Genomic DNA, 19,937 nt, shown 5'->3' with positions numbered 1-19,937 from the left:
GGATGTATGGTGAAAGGGGTGTGTATGTATGAACGCATGAGTGAGAGGGATACATGAAGGTGGATATAGTTATAGTGGGATGTATGGTGAGAGGGGCGTGTATGTATGAACGCATGAGTACGAGGGATACATGAAGATGGATATAGTTATAGTGGGATGCATGAAGAGAGGGGTGTGTATGTATGTAAGCATGAGTACGAGGGATACATCAAGGTGGATATAGTTATACTGGCATGTATGGTGAAAGGGGTGTGTATGTATGAACGCATGAGTACGAGGGATACATGAAGATGGATAAAGTTATAGTGGGATGTATGGAGAGAGGGGTGTGTATGTATGAACGCATGAGTACGCGGGATACATGAAGATGGATATAGTTATAGTGGGATGTATGGTGAGAGGGGTGTGTATGTATGTAAGCAGGAGTACGAGGGATACATGAAGGTGGATATAGTTATAGTGGGATGTATGGTGAGAGGGGCGTGTATGTATGAACGCATGAGTACGAGGGATACATGAAGATGGATATAGTTATAGTGGGATGCATGGTGAAAGGGGTGTGTATGTATGTAAGCATGAGTGAGAGGGATACATGAAGGTGGATATAGTTATAGTGGGATGTATGGTTAGAGGGGTGTGTATGTATGTAAGCATGAGTGAGAGGGATCCATGAAGGTGGATATAGTTATAGTGCGATGTATGGTGAGAGGGGTGTGTATGTATGTAAGCATGAGTATGAGGGGTACATGAAGGTGGATATAGTTATAGTGGGATGTATGGTGAGAAGGGTGTGTATGTATGTAAGCATGAGTGAGCGGGATACATGAAGGTGGATATAGTTATAGTGGGATGTATGGTTAGAGGGGTGTGTATGTATGTAAGCATGAGTGAGAGGGATACATGAAGATGGATATAGTTATAGTGGGATTCATGGGGAGAGGGGTGTGTATGTATGTAAGCATGACTACGAGGGATACATGAAGATGGATATAGTTATAGTGGGATGTATGGTGAGAGGGGCGTGTATGTATGAACGCATGAGTACGAGGGATACATGAGGGCGGATATAGTTATAATGTAAAGGATGTAAGGGAATGATGAGAGGGGTGTGTATGTATGAACGCATGAGTACGAGTGATACATGAAGGTGGATATAGTTATAGTGGGATGTATGGTGAGAGGGGCGTGTATGTATGTACGCATGAGTACGCGGGATACATGAAGATGGATATAGTTATAGTGGGATGTATGGTGAGAGGGGTGTGTATGTATGTAAGCAGGAGTACGAGGGATACATGAAGGTGGATATAGTTATAGTGGGATGTATGGTGAGAGGGGCGTGTATGTATGAACGCATGAGTACGAGGGATACATGAAGATGGATATAGTTATAGTGGGATGCATGGAGAGAGGGGTGTGTATGTATGTAAGCATGAGTACGAGGGATACATGAAGATGGATATAGTTATAGTGGGATGTATGGTGAGAGGGGTGTGTATGTATGAACGCATGAGTACGAGGGATACATGAAGATGGATATAGTTATAGTGGGATGTATGGTTAGAGGGGTGTGTATGTATGTAAGCATGAGTGAGAGGGATAAATGAAGGTGGATATAGTTATAGTGGGATGTATGGTTAGAGTGGTGTGTATGTATGTAAGCATGAGTGAGAGGGATACATGAAGGTGGATATAGTTATAGTGCGATGTATGGTGAGAGGGGTGTGTATGTATGTAAGCATGAGTATGAGGGATACATGAAGGTGGATATAGTTATAGTGGGATGTATGGTGAGAGGGGCGTGTATGTATGTACGCATGAGTACGCGGGATACATGAAGATGGATATAGTTATAGTGGGATGTATGGTGAGAGGGGTGTGTATGTATGTAAGCAGGAGTGCGAGGGATACATCAAGGTGGATATAGTTATAGTGGGATGTATGGTGAGAGGGGCGTGTATGTATGAACGCATGAGTACGAGGGATACATGAAGATGGATATAGTTATAGTGGGATGCATGGAGAGAGGGGTGTGTATGTATGTAAGCATGAGTGAGAGGGAAACATGAAGGTGGATATAGTTATAGTGGGATGTATGGTGAGAGGGTTGTGTATGTATGTAAGCATGAGTACGAGGGATACATGAAGGTGGATATAGTTATAGTGGGATGAATGGTGAGAGGGGTGTGTATGTATGAACGCATGACTACGAGGGATACATGAAGATGGATATAGTTATAGTGGGATGTATGGTGAGAGGGGCGTGTATGTATGAACGCATGAGTACGAGGGATACATAAAGATGGATATAGTTATAGTGGGATGTATGGTTAGAGGGGTGTGTATGTATGTAAGCATGAGTGAGAGGAAAACATGAAGGTGGATATAGTTATAGTGGGATGTATGGTGAGAGGGTTGTGTATGTATGTAAGCATGAGTACGAGGGATACATGAAGGTGGATATAGTTATAGTGGGATGAATGGTGAGAGGGGTGTGTATGTATGAACGCATGACTACGAGGGATACATGAAGATGGATATAGTTATAGTGGGATGTATGGTGAGAGGGGCGTGTATGTATGAACGCATGAGTACGAGGGATACATGAGGGCAGATATACTTATAGTGGGATGTATGGTGAAAGGGGTGTGTATGTATGAACGCATGAGTGAGAGGGATACATGAAGGTGGATATAGTTATAGTGGGATGTATGGTGAGAGGGGCGTGTATGTATGAACGCATGAGTACGAGGGATACATGAAGATGGATATAGTTATAGTGGGATGTATGGTGAGAGGGGCGTGTATGTATGAAAGCATGAGTACTAGGGATACATGAACATGGATATAGTTATGGTGGGATGCATGAAGAGAGGGGTGTGTATGTATGTAAGCATGAGTACGAGGGATACATGAAGGTGGATATAGTTATACTGGCATGTATGGTGAAAAGGGTGTGTATGTATGAACGCATGAGTACGAGGGATACATGAAGGCGGATATAGTTATAGTGTGATGGATGTAAGGGTATGCTGAAAAAATTCTGCAAAGAAATAAACCATCACACAGACGCAAGAACACTATGGAGCAAAATACACGCAATCCGAGGCAGTAAACGAACCAAAAAAACACCAAACATAAATAACTCGACAAACCCTAAACAAAAAGCAAATAACCTCGCAGAACACTTCTCAGCCATTAGTAGTAATAGTAACTTCCCTGAGGAATTCCTCAAACAATTAAAAAAACAAACTAAATTCTTCAAATTACCCAAAGATGATAACCTAGAAATTAACCAACACTATACACTAGAGGAACTACTCCATGTACAAAATAATAGAAAACAAGGAACAGCCCCAGGACTTGACCTTACCTCATACCAAATAATTGAACAGCTACCCCAAAATCTTCTGGAATCACTACGTTCCGAGGCACCCCATGTTTTTCTTCTTAGGTGTCAGGCGACCTCCGGCATTCAGCTGCATGACCAGGGTTTCTGTAGCTTTTTGTTCCGTCTATAAATGCTTGTCTGGTCGGACCCCAGTTGCAGCTTTGCAACACCTTTCCAGCTTTCCAAGCCTCCAAAGCCAGCACAGCTTCGCCTGATAGCCAGCCCAAGGAGAACCTCACGGTAATTATAAACTCACACTTCCATCCTACTCACTACTCCACACAAACACCCAAGCCACGTTCAAAACCTTAATCCACAAAACAAACATCCTCTCTCTCTCTCCATAAACCTAAACACCCCACTTAAAACAACAAAACACTTAAATCTACTTAAACTTAAAACAGCCACTAACAATCTTAGTTTGCAAATTTGATCTACCAATTTTTAAAACGACAAAAACATATTAATCAAACAATTCAATTTCTTTTAAAAATCCAATAAATAAATGAGAACTTGTACCATTAAAAAGATCCTTGATAGTTGATGTTTTGAAATATTTATCCCTTTAAATGGCAAAATCAACACAGTCAAGCAGGACATGCTTGACCATGATTCTCTCATCACAAGGGATACAAAATGGAGGATCCTCACCTTTCAATAAGAGGAACAGCCCAATCCTCAGCCCACATGGGACCATGCAAAGGCTGATTGGCCTAAATTCGGGAAGGAATGTATATCATTCCAGTCCTCAGAAATTGCCTTGGAAAATCCTGATCTTTTTTGCCAAAATCTCACCTCAGCAATTATTGCCGCAGCTGAAAAATAAATTCCAAAAAAAGACCACAAAACTAGCAAAACTCCGGTACCATGGTGGAACAGGGAAATAGCAAAAGCTAGGAGAGTGAGAAAGAAAGCCCTAAATAGGTCAAAAAGGGATAAATCAGCCTTCACCCAAGTCCGAGCAGCCAGGACAAAAGTAAGACAACTCATGGACGATTCTCAAAAAGAGTCATGGCAGACCTTCTGCAAATCCCTTAATGAGAAAACAAAGGCTAAAACAGACTGGAGCAAAATACACGCAATCGGGGGTAAGCGTAAACCCACAAAAATTCCCAAGTTAGCCAACGCCCATACAGTCAAAGAAAAGGCCAACATTCTAGCTAAGCACTTCTCATCTGTCAGCAGCAACACAAATTGCAGCAAAGATTTCAAACAGGAAAAAATGCTTATGCTTAGATCTCATAACAGCCGCAAAGCAAGCATCTGGTATACAATATACCATTTACTGTGACAGAGTTTGATGATGCGATCCAACATAGAAAAGGCACAGCACCTGGTCTTGACACAACCAGCTACGAGATATTGAAAAACCTACCTGATCAAACCAAAGGCTTACTCACTGAGTTGTTGTATAACACGATATGGTCCAAAGGAGAAGTCCCAAAAGCATGGAAACATGCTGCAGTTATCCCGCTGCTAAAGCAAGGGAAAGACGAAGCCCTACCAAAGTCTTATCGACCGATCTCACTCACCTCAAACATGTGCAAAGCCATGGAAGCCATGGTTACGAAAAGGCTCATGCATCACCTTGAAACTGGCAACCACATAAAACCTGACCAAAGTGGCTTCAGGAAGGGACACTCGTGTCTAGATCATATTCTAAGACTGGAAAATAAAATAAAAAAAGCTCAATTAAACAGACAATAGCTAGCCGCAGTATTTCTGGACTTCAGCAAAGGCTTCGACATGGTATGGCATGACAGACTCCCCTCAAAACTAGCACAAAATGGAGTAGAAGGGAACACGGCAAACTTCATGGACAGCTTCCTGCAAGACAGGTCGCTATCAGTTAAATTATCCCGCGACATGCCAAGGAGAGGCATGTGCCTATAATATAAACAGAAGATGAGATTGGGTTAAATGGCCGAGGTTGTGCAGGTACTAGTGGGCTACTAAGCTGCTAATTGTGTATACCAAAATGTCACCGCGTCACCGTCGGCCTCGTTGTGAGCATCGGGGACTCTCCCTATGTTGGGCGAAATGGCGGGAGAACTAAAACCAAGCCTTACCTGTTGGTTTGCGCTAACCGGGCCGGGCGCTGAATGTTCCAGCAACTGGAGTATTTTTTCCAGTTGCTTGTTTACCTGGGTAGCCAAATTGGCAGCCTGCGCAGCATTTACGAGCTGCACCGATTGCACGTTAATTGTGTTGCCACCTTCGATATTTCCGTAATTGGAAGACTCACCATCAGCTGTTGCCTCCTGCATAATGTGTACTCCCGGGGTTTGTCTTCTGGCTGTCCTGGCCTGCTTGGCTCCCCTCACAAGCTTGTGGTTGACGGCTGATCTTCTCTTGGGAGCCATCACGAAAGGTCGAGGTGGTGAGTTGGTATTCAATGAGTGTAAAAATGTCCCGAGGATGAGTGAGTGAGTGAGTTAAGATTTAACGTCACATCGGCAGTATTTCAGCCATATCGTGACGAGAAGTACATTAATAATACACATAATTATACGAAATAAAAACCTGTCGACGAAGGACAGTAGAATAACTAGAATATCACAGACTTGATTTAAAACTAGTTGTGAATAATAAAAACAGTAAGCATTAATGAACATCACAATATAAAAATGGGCTAGAAATCGTCAGCCACTGAAAGGAGATCACCATACTGGGGACCATGGGGACTTACAGTACCTTAGCTTCATGCACGGACCCCGGCAGGATTTATATCATCCCTTCAGTCACTGACGACATTGTATCAGTTGAGCCTTAGATTAAAATAACGAATATACTACGTTTAAAAGCCTGGTATGCAGAACAATACCTGGAATGAAATGGGACTTACATACCCTCTTAGGGGGACAATAATTTTACGCTACTTCAACCCCCCTCGAGGGTACAGCCACTAACAATCTAAGTTATTAATTAGCACTACCAATTAATAAAATAATACATTAAGCACATCAAAATTTATGGACAAGTTCTATTTCTTTTAAAAAACATAATATTAAACGAGAATTAACATCATTAAAAAGGTCCTTAATTGTTTTTACATTGAAATATTTATCCCTTGTGATGGAAAAATCAACACAGTCAAGCAGGACATGCTTGACTGTGATTCTTTCATCACAAGGGATACAAAACGGAGGATCTTCACCTTTTAGTAAATATTCATGAGTATATCTGCTGTGGCCAATACGACATCTTCGCATAATGACCTCTTCAAATCTGGACTGACACCCCAAGAAGGTATATCCGATATTTGGTTTAATTTCATGTAATTTATTGATACCTACTTGGGCGTCCCACTTCTGTTGCATAAGATCTCGGATGTAGGATCAAATCATGGGTTTAAAATCAGTGTATGGGATCAGAAGTGGTGTCACAGATTTGTTGAGCGCTGCTTTAGCAGCAGCATCGGCCATTGTGTTACCTTTGATACCAACATGGCTTGGTAACCAACAAAAGACGATGTCATATTGGCCAGTAGCAAGATCATTAAATAACTCAAGAATTTTGATTAAAAGTGGATGTTTTGAAGACCTATTTTTAATTGCCTGAAGGCATGAAAGAGAATCTGAAAACAGTATGAATTGGTTATGTTTAGATTGATTACCGATATATTTAAGTGCTGTAAAAATGGCGTTTGCTTCTGCAGTGAATATTGAACTGTTATCAGGTAAACGTGAAGAGATTGTTCTGGATCCAATGACAGTAGCACTAGCAACTGCGTCACCATCCTTGGATCCATCTGTAAATATAGATTTATAAGTGTCATAATTGTTTCTTAGTTGATGGTATTCTTGTTGGTATATTAATTGGTTAGTATCGGATTTCTTAAGTTTGGTTAATGTCAGGTCTACCTCTGGCTTTACCATTTGCCAAGGAGGAGATGAGAAAAGTTGAGTAGTAGCTATATCTTGGAGTTTAATATTCGAAGCTGATATTGCAGATTTTATTCTAATTCCGAGTGGTGGATTGAGTGCTGATTTCTTATTGTAAAGATCTTCGTAGAGAGGATGGAAGATACATTCAAAAGCTGGATTTGACGGATTAGAATATAATTTAGTGATGTATTGAAGAGATAATTTTAGTCGGCGTCTGCTTCTATATAGAGACTGTGAATGGGAGACGTTCTAAAAGCTCCAAGGCAAAGCCTCAGGCCTTGATGATGGATGGTATCGAGTTTTTGTAAATTACTTTTGCAGGCTCCACCATAGATGATGGAGCCATAATCAAGTTTGGAACGAATTAGTGACCTGTATAAGTGTAAGAGGGTTGTTTGATCCCCTCCCCACTTTGAATTAGAAACAACTTTCAATAGATCGAGTGCCTTCAGGCATTTAGCTTTGAGGTATTTAATATGTGGAAGGAAAGTTAAGTGGTTATCAAAAATAAGTCCCAAGAACTTGGCCTCCTTAACAACTTTGATAGGAGTGCCATTTAGAAATAGTTCAGGGTCCTTATGTGGCTTATATTTTCTGCAGAAATGTATACAATTAGTTTTTGATTTGGAAAATTTAAACCCGTTTTCTAGACACCACTTGTTAATTTTATTAAGACATAATTGTAATTGCCTTTCTATTGTGTGCATATTTTTACCACGACAAGATAGATTAAAATCATCCACAAAAAGTGATCCATCAACTGAATCATTTAAAACTTTGGACAAACTGTTAATTTTTATACTGAATAAAGTGACAGACAAAATACTGCCTTGTGGGACACCCTGATCCTGATTATAATGATCAGACAGGGTTGTACCCACTCGGACTTGAAATTGCCTGTCTGTTAAAAATTGGGATATAAAATGAGGCAGACGGCCTCTTAATCCAAAATCATGAAGATCTTTTAAAATACCATGTTTCCATGTTGTATCGTAAGGTTTTTCTAAATCGAAAAAGATCGATACAGCATGTTGTCTATTTACAATGGAAGTTTTAATGAACGATTCTAAACGCACTAAATGATCGATAGTACTCCTGTTCTTCCGGAAACCACATTGTATATTGGTAAGAAGATTATTTGTTTCTAAGTACCACACTAATCGATTATTTACCATGCGTTCCATCGTTTTACAAACACAGCTAGTTAGGGAGATAGGTCGGTAATTTGATGGATCAGAATGATCCCGCCCAGGTTTGGGTATTGGTATAACAATGGCATTATGCCATGAAGGTGGAAACGTCCCAGATGTCCAAATGTCATCAAATATAGTCAACAAAGTTTCAAGGCATGATTCGGGCAAGTGTTTCAGTAGCTGATAATGAATATTATCAGCGCCTGCTGCTGTATCATGAGCTTGCTCTAAGGCAGTATATAGCTCATGTAGTGAAAATACCTCATTGTAATCTTCACCATTATCAGATGTAAAATTTACTTTTTTCTTCTCCTGTTGGAGCTGATATTTTTGAAATTCAGGAGCGTAATTAGATGAAGAAGAATGATGAGATAAAGTTTCACCTATGCTATTAGCAATGGCAGATTTATCAGTTAACAAAGTATCGCCATCCTTCAGATGGTTAACTGTAGAATTTGATCCCTTGCCTTTGATCTTTTTTATCATGTTCCATACCTTGGACATAGGGGTACGGGAGTTAATTTTGGAGACATAATTCTGCCAGGATTGACGTTTATTTTGCTTAAATAGACGTCTTGCCTTGGCATTTGAAATTTTAACAGTATTTAAATTATGGACAGTGGGATGTTTACGGAAGTACTTCTCCGCCTTCTTACGACATTTCCTAGCTTGTTTGCAATTAGCATCAAACCATGGTTTACGAACACGTGGGTTGACAGAGGACTTAGGTATTGATTCATTAGCAATTTCATTCAGTTGATCTGAAAACAACTGAATTGGGTCAGTAACATTCTGAAAAGACGTAGTTTGTAATTTATCGTTGCATAAAGATTGAAACAAAAGCCAATCAGCCTTCACAAAATTCCATCGAGGTGAAGGTGGATCAACAGCGGGATTAATTGGCTTAAGCACCGTGGGGAAATGGTCACTCCCACATAGGTCATCATGGACGGACCATGAGAATTCATTTAACAAAACTGAATCCGTCAAAGACAGATCTAAAGATGAATAGGTACCAGTAGCAGGGTGTAAGTAAGTGTTGGAGTCATCATTAAAAATGCAAAGATCGTTATCGGAAACAAAATCCTCAATCACTTTTCCCTTTTGATTAATGGTTGAACTTCCCCATAGAGGATTATGCCCATTTAGATCACCCATGATGACACAGGGCTTTGGGAGTTGGTCATACAGTTTTTGTAGATCATTTCGCTGAAGACTTGAAGAAGGAGGAATGTATAAGGAGCAAAGTGTGAAGGCAATATGCAGTGTAAGTCGAACAGCAACTGCCTGCAGAGTCGAGTCAAGCGGAACAGGACTGTGAACAACGCCCTGCCGCACTAAAATAGAAGCACCTCCAGTAGCTTTATCTCTTGGAGGAGAGAAGGAATGATATGAACTATATTGCTTTAAATCGAACTTATCTGTATTTTTAAGGTACGTCTCTTATAAACAAATTGCTGATGTATTTAAATCACTTGTTAATAACTGCAGTTCATGAAAATTATGCCTAAGTCCACTGCAATTCCATTGCAATATATTAGACAATTGAGTCATGGTGGCTCAATTGGAGATCGCTCGCGTGAATGTGAGGAGGAACTACTCCCCCGCCTGTCCTGTGAGGACAGAGTAACCTCCATGTCCAGAGGCCCAAAGGAGTTCTGTAAAGGAACCTCTGAAGGTGAAGGGACAATAGGTGGCTGTTTTCTACTCAATTTCTTTTTCTCTTTTTTTTTCAGGTTTGCTGGTTGTTTCCCAGACGTTTGGGATTGTGTCTCAGACTGGATCTCAGTCTGAGATCCTGAACTTGATTGACTGATGGCAGGAATAGGTGTGGAAATAGTGGAATTTGGAATTGTAGCAACAGGTTGTTCTACACGAAATAGATGATGTTGTTACGGGGCGTGAGACTGCAGCGGAGTAAGAAATAGTTGATGTAGTTGTGGTCTGATCTTTCAATAGTTACTTTGCATCCAGGTAGGATATGTTCCTTTCACATTTCAGTTTCATTATTTTAGATTCAATCTGCCATACAGGGCAAGATTTAGATGAAGCAACATGTGGGCCAGAACAGTTTGCACATTTCAAATCATCCTCGCAATCAGTGCTCTCATGGTTGGCACCGCAACGATGACAAACAACCGAGTATCTACATGATTTGGAGCCATGACTAAAACGTTGACACTTGTAGCATCGGAGCGGATTGGGGACATACACATCCACTCCGATGTGGAAGTAACCTGCTTTAATTGACTGGGGAAGGCTTGTACGAGCAAACGTCATTAGATACGTGTTTGTATTGGTGATGACACCGTCCTTCTTGAAGGTAAAACGTTTAACTGCAGTAACAGCCTGGTCTTCCAACTCCGTAGCGATTTCTTCTTCAGACATGTCGGACAGACAACGAGCCCTGTCACGAACAATGCCTCGACAAGAATTTAAAGTTCTGTGCACAGACACAGCAACCTCAAGATTGGCAAATGTAGAGATAGATAAAAGATTGAGAGATTGCTGTCTCCGTGCACCTTCCACAAGAAGCGAACCACTACGGAGACGGGTGACGTTCTTGACTTCACCGCAAATCCCGGACACAGCCTTAGAAACAGCAAAAGGATTCAATTTGATAGGTAAGTTATCAGTAGCCTCAATCACCAGGAATTTTGCCCAGGAATCAATAGTTTGCGAAAGATTTCCAGTTGAAATTTCAATTTCCTCTAGACGTCTCTTTTTTTCATTACGAGATGAACCAGATTGTGGGAGAGCCATGGTCAAAAGAAAATGATTCAGCACCCCTGTTCCCCACCCCCCATCGAGTGTCAACAAGGACGGTGTTATATTGCACCGGATATCCAGGATGCAAACACCAGGGATACAGGGATGGTATACTCCAGCAAATATGACGTGAATAGCTATATTTATCTACCAGATGTAGTGCCAGGAAGGTTCAGTCCATGACAAGAAACTGGAGACATACAGAATACAGAGGTCAACATCACCAGATTGGCCCATGAGCCACCGCCTTCTGGCGTAAGACTCTAGGCAATTTATTCAATCCAAAATGGAGAATTCACAAGACCAAAATATACATCAAAATACAACACAGTTATGCATACACAATATTACGCACAGGGCCTGGCATGACCAGCCGATTGATAAGACCGGGCCCATCTTACCACCCGTCTAGGCGAAGTAAGGGTCGAAGTAGTGTGTTGGGCAAAGGAACACAGTTCCAGGAACCAGTGCCCTCAACTACCAGACTCCCGTCCTCCGCCGACACAGGGTCGCAACCCACGGCAAACAGGTTGCCCATTTTAGTCACCTCATACGACCAGCAATGGGAGGCTGTTGAAATATTCTGCCCCGGTTCCACACGGGGGAAGAGCTATTAGCATTACCCAGCACTCACCACGAGGAGGTTGCTCTTCACGAGTGCCCCCGAGGATGAAGTTCGGGAGTAGAACGAAATAAATGCGATACGGCGAGTGCTGAAATAGGTGGTATTCAAAGCGTAATCGGCGAAATGGTCGAGGGTGTGCAGGTACTAGTGGGCTACTAAGCTGCTAATTGTGTATACCAAAATGCTACCGTGGCCAAAGGCGATTCGCAGCTAGCGCTGCTGGCCTGAGACTGCTACCGCTGTCCGGCCCCCACGGTAGCATATTAAAACGCTACCATTGCTTGGCAACTACCACGCCCGGTCCCAGGTAGCCGACCAAAGCAGATCCAACTGCCTGGCCCCATTAGCAAAACCATTGTGCGACTACCGCCGCGGACCCAACTGTCAGCTACCGCTTGACAAAACGACTTCCGCCGCCGGGCCCATATACGTGGCAATTGTTTGCCCCAACGTATGTTATTTTACGATTCCCCGGCTGAAAAGTCGGGAAAGACAAGGTTCCCACTGAGAAGCAGGTAACCCCGGAAAGGTTCCCGCTGAAAAGCAGGTAGCCTTAAGCACGAGTATTAATTTGGAAGCAAGTTAATTTGTTACTAGCAGTGTAGCCCACAAGAACCCCGCACACCTCGACATAGTTTAATGTTGAGACAGGTATTCGCATATATACAGCTATTTAGAAGTCATGTTTATTTACATATATCAGAATCGTTTAAAAGGTATGTACATATATACAAGCGCCATGAAAACCTATTTTACATATGTACAGGTAGTTACATATATACAAGGCACTCGTGAAGAGCAACCTCCTCGTGGTGAGTGCTGGGTAGCGCTAATAGCTCTTCCCCCGTGTGGAACCAGGGTAGAATATTTCCACAGCACCCCATTGCTGGTCGTAAGAGGCGACCAAAGTGGGCAGCCCGTTTGCCGTGGGTTGCGCCCCTGTGTCGGCAGAGGACGGGATTCTGGTGGTTGAGGGCATTGGAGCCAGGAACCGGTGTTCCTTTTGCCCAACACACCACTTCGACCCTTACTTTGCCTAGACGGGTGGTAGAATTGGCCCGATTCTATCAATCGGCTGGTCACGCCATGCCCTGTGCATGGAAAAGATCATTTCAGAAACATCATATCAAATAATTTATGATGATCTATTATATACAACTATACCAATGTACCTTATTGCCTAGAGTCCTATGCCAGAAGGCGGTGGCTCATGGGCCAATCTGGTGATGTCAACCTCCGAATTCTATATGTTTCCATTGTTCTGTCACGGGCCGAACCAGCTGGGCATTTCTTTTGGTAGACAAATATAGCTTTTCGTGTTGTATTTACTGGAGTATACCATCCCTGTAACCCTGGTGTTGTAGACTGGCTTCCTCTTCAGCATCGTCTTTTTTGACACTCGATGGCGGGTGGGGAACAGGGGTGCTGAATAAATTCCTTTCATTATGGCGCAACAACTACCTGGTTCAACTCGTCATGACAAGAAGAGAAGACTTGAAAATGATATTTCAACTGACAATGTGTCTCAAAACAATGACTCTTGGGCTCGCTTCCTTGTGATCGAGGCTGCTGATCATCAACCGTTAAAACTAAACCCTTTTGCTATTTCAAAAGCTGTTTCCGGAATTTGTGGTGTAGTAAAAAATGTAACCCGTCTTCGGTCTGGCTCCTTACTTGTGGAGTGTGCACGGAGACAGCAATCTCTGAACCTTTTATCAATTACTCAGTTTGCCAATGTTGATGTTGCTGTGTCCGTGCACAGAACACTGAACTCGTGTCGGGGAATTGTTCGGGACAGAGCTCGATGCCTGTCTGATATGTCAGAACAAGAAATTGTGTCTGAACTGGAGGATCAAGGTGTTACGTTTGTCAAACGTTTCACCAGAATCAACGATGGAGTTGTCACCAATACTCATACTTACCTGTTCACTTTTGCGCGTTCTTCCTTACCGCAATCAATCAAAGCTGGTTATGTTAATATCGGAGTGGATATGTATATCCCAAATCCACTCCGATGTTTTAAATGTCAAACTTTTGGCCATGGTTCTAAATCATGTGCTAAACCTGTCAAATGTCATCGTTGTGCTGGCAGCCATGAGGGTAACGACTGTGAGGAGGACATTGTTTGTGCTAACTGTGGTGGCCAACATTTTTCTTCTTCTAAGTCGTGTCCTGTTTGGCAGCTTGAATCAAAAATCAATAAAATGAAATATGAAAATAACATTTCTTTTGCAGATGCAAGAAAACTGTTCACTAAACAATCCACTACTCCATCACATCTTACTTACTCTGCCGCACGTTCTGCAACTATTTCTACTGCCACTGCATCAATCACAAGCCAAACGGATCTGTCATGGGTCCATTCTGATCAGCCCCTTCAAACCGCTGAAATCAGTCCACCAACTTCTGATAATCAGACCAGTTCAGCAACCCAGACTTCTACTCAGACTGCTAGTCAGACTGACACAGTTGTCCCAGAAAAGAACAAAAGCACTGAACCACTTGACAGCTCACTTGCCAAAAAGAAAAAAAAGAAATTAAATAGAAAACAATCATCTCAGGCAGCCTCGCCCCCAGAACTATCTCTTCAAAACTCCTTTGAGCCTCTTGACATGGAGGTAACTCTGTCTGTACAGGACAGTAGGAGTAATTCGTCCTCACGTTCGCGTGTGAGAACTCCAATTGAGCCTCCATGACTCAATTGTTCAATATGATACAATGGAATTGCAGAGGACTTAGAAACAATTTTAATGACATTCAATTATTGATACAGGATTTTAAACCGTCTGCTTTATGTCTTCAGGAGACATACCTTAAAAGTACAGATAAATTTGATATCAGACAGTATAACTGTCATCATTCATATTCCCCCCCAGGTGACAAAGCAACTGGAGGGTCGTCTATCTTGGTTCGACAGGGCGTGATTCACAGCCCTGTTGCTCTCAATTCAAATCTTCAAGCTGTTGCTGTTCGTTTAACTTTGAACATTGTCTTAACGCTATGTTCTTTGTATATTCCTCCATCTACTTTGCTTCGACTATCTGATCTTCAAATCTGTATGATCAGCTCCCCAAACCATGTATTATCCTTGGTGATCTGAATGGGCACAACCCACTGTGGGGAAGTGTTACCACAAACAATAAAGGGAAAATACTTGAGGAATTCATTTCTGATAATAATTTGTGTATCTGTAATGATGATTCGAACACCTATTTACATCCTGCCACTGGAACATACTCAGCACTTGATCTGTCTCTCACAGATTCAGAACTATTTAATGAGTTTGAATGGTTGGTCCATGATGACCTCTGCGGAAGCGATCACTTTCCCACCATTCTTAAAGCTGTACATCCAAATCCTGAATCCTCCACATTCAGGTGGAATTTTACAAAGGCCAATTGGTCATTGTATGAAACATTGTGTACTGCAAAATTAATCCCTCATCCTTTTCAAAATGTTGAAGATCCCATTCAATTGTTTTCAGATCAGCTCAATGACATAGCTGATCAAACAATTCCAAAGTCCTCTGCAAATCCTCATATTCGCAAACCGTGGTTTACCTACGAATGTAAACAGGCACGAAAGTGTAGGAAGAAAGCGGAAAAGTACTTCCGCCGACATCCCACAGTTCATAATTTAGATCAAGTAAAAATTACAAATGCAAAAGCCAGGCGGGCTTATAAACAAAATAAGCGCCAATCTTGGAGGAACTACGTCTCCAAAATAAATTCCCGTACTCCTATATCCAAAGTATGGAACATGATACAAAAAATTAAAGGCAAAGGATCAACTTCTACTGTTCACCATCTTAAGGAAGGTGATCAGTTATTAACTGATAAATCAGACATTGCCAATAAACTTGGTGAAACATTGGCAAAACATTCGTCATCGTCTAATTATGCCCCTGAATTCATAAAATATCAGAAACAACAGGAAAAGAAAAATGTTAATTTTCACTCTGATAACGGGGAAGACTATAATGAAGTGTTTTCCTTCCATGAGCTACATACAGCCCTAGGGCAAGCTCACGATACAGCGGCTGGTGCTGATAATATTCACTATCAGCTCCTGAAACATTTGCCTATATCATGTCTAGAAACACCATTAGCTATCTTTGACCAAATATGGACGTCGGGGAATTTTCCTCCTTCGTGGCATACTGCCATTGTAGTCCCTATACCAAAGCCTGGTCGGGATCATACAGATCCTGCAAATTACCGTCCTATATCTTTAACCAGTTGTGTCTGTAAAACCATGGAGCGAATGGTAAATAATAGATTAGTCTGGTTCTTAGAAACCAATAATTTACTAACAAATATTCAATGTGGTTTCCGCAAAAATCGTAGTACTATTGATCATTTAGTACGATTGGAATCGTTTGTTAAAAATGCTATTGTCCACAAACAACATGCAGTGTCAGTATTTTTCGATCTTGAGAAAGCTTATGACACTACCTGGAAGCATGGCATTTTAAAAGATTTACACGACTTTGGTCTGAGAGGCCGCTTACCACATTTTATATCAGTTTTTAGACGGCAGGCAATTTCAAGTCCGAGTGGGTTCAACCCTGTCTGACCATTATAATCAGGAGCAGGGTGTCCCACAAGGAAGTATTTTGTCAGTTACTCTATTTAGTATTAAAATCAATAGTCTTTCCAAGGTTTTAAGTGATGCAGTGGATGGTTCACTTTTCGTAGATGATTTTAATATATCTTGTCGTGGTAAAAATATGCACACTATTGAGAGACAGCTACAATTATTCCTCAATAAAATACAGAAATGGTGTCTAGAGAATGGGTTTAAGTTCTCCAAAGTCAAAACAAACTGTATCCATTTTTGCCGCAAATATAAACCGCATAAAGACCCTGAACTATTTTTGGCTGGTTTTCCTATTAAAGTTGTCAAGGAAGCCAAGTTCTTGGGTATTATATTTGATAATCATCTCACATTTTTACCACATATAAAATATCTAAAGACTAAATGTCTGAAGGCAATTGACTTGTTGAAAGTCGTTTCTCATTCAAAATGGGGAGGGGATCAGACTACTCTCCTTCATTTATATCGCTCTCTCATCCGTTCCAAACTCGATTATGGCTCCATCATTTATGGTGGGGCCTGTAAAAGCAACTTAAAAATATTAGATTCAGTACATCATCAAGGCCTGAGACTTTGTCTTGGAGCCTTTCGAACATCACCAGTCAATAGCTTATATGTAGAGGCCGATGAGCCATCTCTAAAACGACGTCGAATCAAACTTTCGTTACAATATGTGACTAAATTGTACTCAAACCCTTCAAATCAAGCATATGAATGTGTGTTTAATCCCATGTATGCCAAGTTATTTCAATCAAAACCAAAACTTGTTCCTCCTCTAGGGATAAGAATTCAGCCACATATTACAGCAGCTAATATTGATCTTTCTATTATCTCACCTTCCCGGCTACTGTCTACACCTCCTTGGCAACTAGTTAAACCAGAGGTAGACCTAACGCTAACTACCCTAAAGAAATCTGACACAAACCCATTGGTATATCAACAAGAATATGCCCAATTAAGGTCCAAATATGATTCTCATCGATCTATTTTTACTGATGGTTCAAAGGATGGTGGCAAAGTTTCAAGTGCCACTGTCATTGGATCTAAAAGAGTGTCTTCGAGAATTCCTGGTCCTAGCTCTATTTTTACAGCTGAAACCAATGCTATTCTTATAGCATTGGAATACATTCAAAACCAATCATCTCAACAGTTCATCATCTTTTCTGATTCCTTGTCATGCCTTCAGGCCATACATAATTGTTCTTCAGATCATCCACTCATTCTTGATATTTTAGAATTGAATAATGTTCTCGCCACTGCCCAATACGACATCGTCTTTTGTTGGTTGCCAAGCCATGTTGGAATTGTTGGTAATACAATGGCTGATGCTGCTGCAAAAGCAGCACTCAACAAATCTGTGACACCACTTCTTTTTCCATACAGTGACTATAAGCCTGTTATTAGATGTTACATCAGGGACCTTATGCAAAAGAAGTGGGACACCTAAGCAGGTGTAAATAAATTGCATGAAATTAAACCAACTAATACACCTACTTGGGTTGTCAGTCCAGATTTGAAGAAGTCATTTTGCGGCGATGTCGTATTGGCCACACGAGATCTACACATGAATATCTTTTAAAAGGTGAAGATCCTCCGTTCTGTATCCCTTGTGATGAAAGAATCACGGTCAAGCATGTCCTGCTTGACTGTATTGATTTTTCCATCACAAGAGATAAATATTTCAAGGTATCATGTATCAAGGATCTTTTTAATCAGATAAGTCCACATTTTATACTTGCTTTTTTACAGGAAATTGAATTGATAGATACATTTTGATGACTATGTATTGTAAATAAATAAATAACTTTTACTATTGATAGTATGAATAATTAACTGAGATTGTAAGTGGCTATATCCTCGAAGGGGGTTAAAGTAGTGTCAAATTATTGTCCCCCTGAGAGGATATGTTAAACCACTTCATTCAAAGTAATTTATCCATCACTGTTTTTAAACGTAGAATATTTGTATATTTTACTTTTCGGCTAATCTCGTCAACATTCGCCAATAACTAAAGGAATGGTGTAAATCCTGCTAGGGAACCTTGTAGGTAGCTAAGGTACTGTAAGTCCCCTTGGTCCCTAGTATGGTGGCCTAACTTTAGTTGTTGGTGATTAATAGCCTGTTTTTATGATGTGTCGTCTGTTGTAATCAAATCATTTTATTGCTCTAAAACTAGTTTTACACTTATGATCTGTGATATATTGCTGGTTGTTATACTGTCCTTCGTTGACAGCTTTTATATAAATCTATAATATAACTGCATAACTTGTTCAAGTCACGATATGGCTGAAATATTGCCGATGTGACTTTAAATTAACTCACTCACTCACTCACATATATACAATCTGCTTTGCTGGTACCTGTAATAGAAAAAACGCTGAAGAAAAGAAGTGATGAGCATTCCAGGTGAAGAGGACACATCCGGCTGAAAAGGAAAGAAAAGAAGTGGCAAGCTGGGTGGCCTGGGTGGGTGGGAAAGCGATTAGATACAGCGAAACACGTGTGTACTTGAAGAGGGACAGTGCGCGAATGATGGACTAACAAAGGCGGGATGATGCTTGCGCGGGATTATTGCCCAGGCACGGTGCAGAGTGGTGACCCGGGGGTGATTGAGTTACAAGGGGTGATTGGGTTACGGACGTCATTAGCCAATGGTTTGGATACGCGCAATAAAGTCATGTAGTAGTTAGTACTAAATGAGTGTGGTAGATGGATTCAAAGCTGCTGGGGGGTTGCCCGAGAAGCTTAAATTCTGGATGGCGCAACCTGTTTTTGAGGGTCCAGTTTGGACCCAGCTGGTAATCCTAATGTGGTGAAATGGTTGCTTACCTTTGCTAAGCAGATCGATTAGCCTTCGGCTGGATGCCCTTGCCAATGGTATAGCCCTGCACATAAAGTTAAGCTTGCCTATGAGGGACTGAAGGGCCCTTTTTGTGACCTTGATGTTACCTGTTGACAGGATGTCATGGATTTCCCTTGTCGCCTCCTTGATCTTGGACTCTGGGATCATGATCTGCATTGCATTGGTGTCGATTTCCAGCCCTAAGAATGTCAGTTTGGTCGTGGGGCCCACCGTCTTGTCGTGCGCAATAGGGACCCCAAGCTGTTCTAGTGTATTCACGCATCCGTTGAGGTTGTCTGATCAGTGGCTGGTGCCTGCTGTGCCCCCCGTTAGGAAGTCATCCAGGTAATGCATGATCTGACACGTTGGAAGATGTGATTGCATGCACCATTGCAAGAAGGTACTAAACGTTTCAAATATGGCACAAGATATGGAGCAGCCAAATGGTAAGCATTTATCGCAATAGAACTCACCTTCGAATCTGATGCCTTGCAGCTCGAAATCGGATGGGTGGACTGGTATAATTCTAAAGGCCGACTGAATGTCGAATTTTGCTAGTAGTGCTCCCTTTCCCAGTTGTTGAACCATATGAGTAGCTTCATCAAATCTGGCATACACAACGGACCAGGCCTCT

At 41.5% G+C, this 19,937-nt stretch overlaps 1 protein-coding gene across 1 annotated transcript; it reads left to right on the top strand.

The window, feature by feature from the left end:
* The first annotated feature begins 13,310 nt into the window (after positions 1 to 13,310).
* LOC125373270 lies at positions 13,311 to 14,561 on the top strand. Its single transcript, XM_048384269.1, has one exon. It carries the CDS (start codon positions 13,311 to 13,313, stop codon positions 14,559 to 14,561), a length of 1,251 nt encoding a protein of 416 aa, XP_048240226.1.
* The last annotated feature ends 5,376 nt before the right edge of the window (positions 14,562 to 19,937 follow it).

Source organism: Haliotis rufescens, unplaced genomic scaffold, assembly GCF_023055435.1.
Source record: "Haliotis rufescens isolate VD_foot unplaced genomic scaffold, xgHalRufe1.0.p SCAF_5, whole genome shotgun sequence".
In the NCBI taxonomy this organism is placed as follows: Eukaryota; Metazoa; Mollusca; class Gastropoda; order Lepetellida; family Haliotidae; genus Haliotis; species Haliotis rufescens.
The sequence above is the reverse complement of the archived record's forward strand: the minus strand, read 5'-3'. Positions and strand labels throughout refer to the sequence as shown.

What these genes read in the sequence shown, in the direction of transcription:
- LOC125373270 (XM_048384269.1), top strand. Translation starts at nt 13,311, where the DNA reads ATGGCGCAACAACTACCTGGTTCAACTCGTCATGACAAGAAGAGAAGA.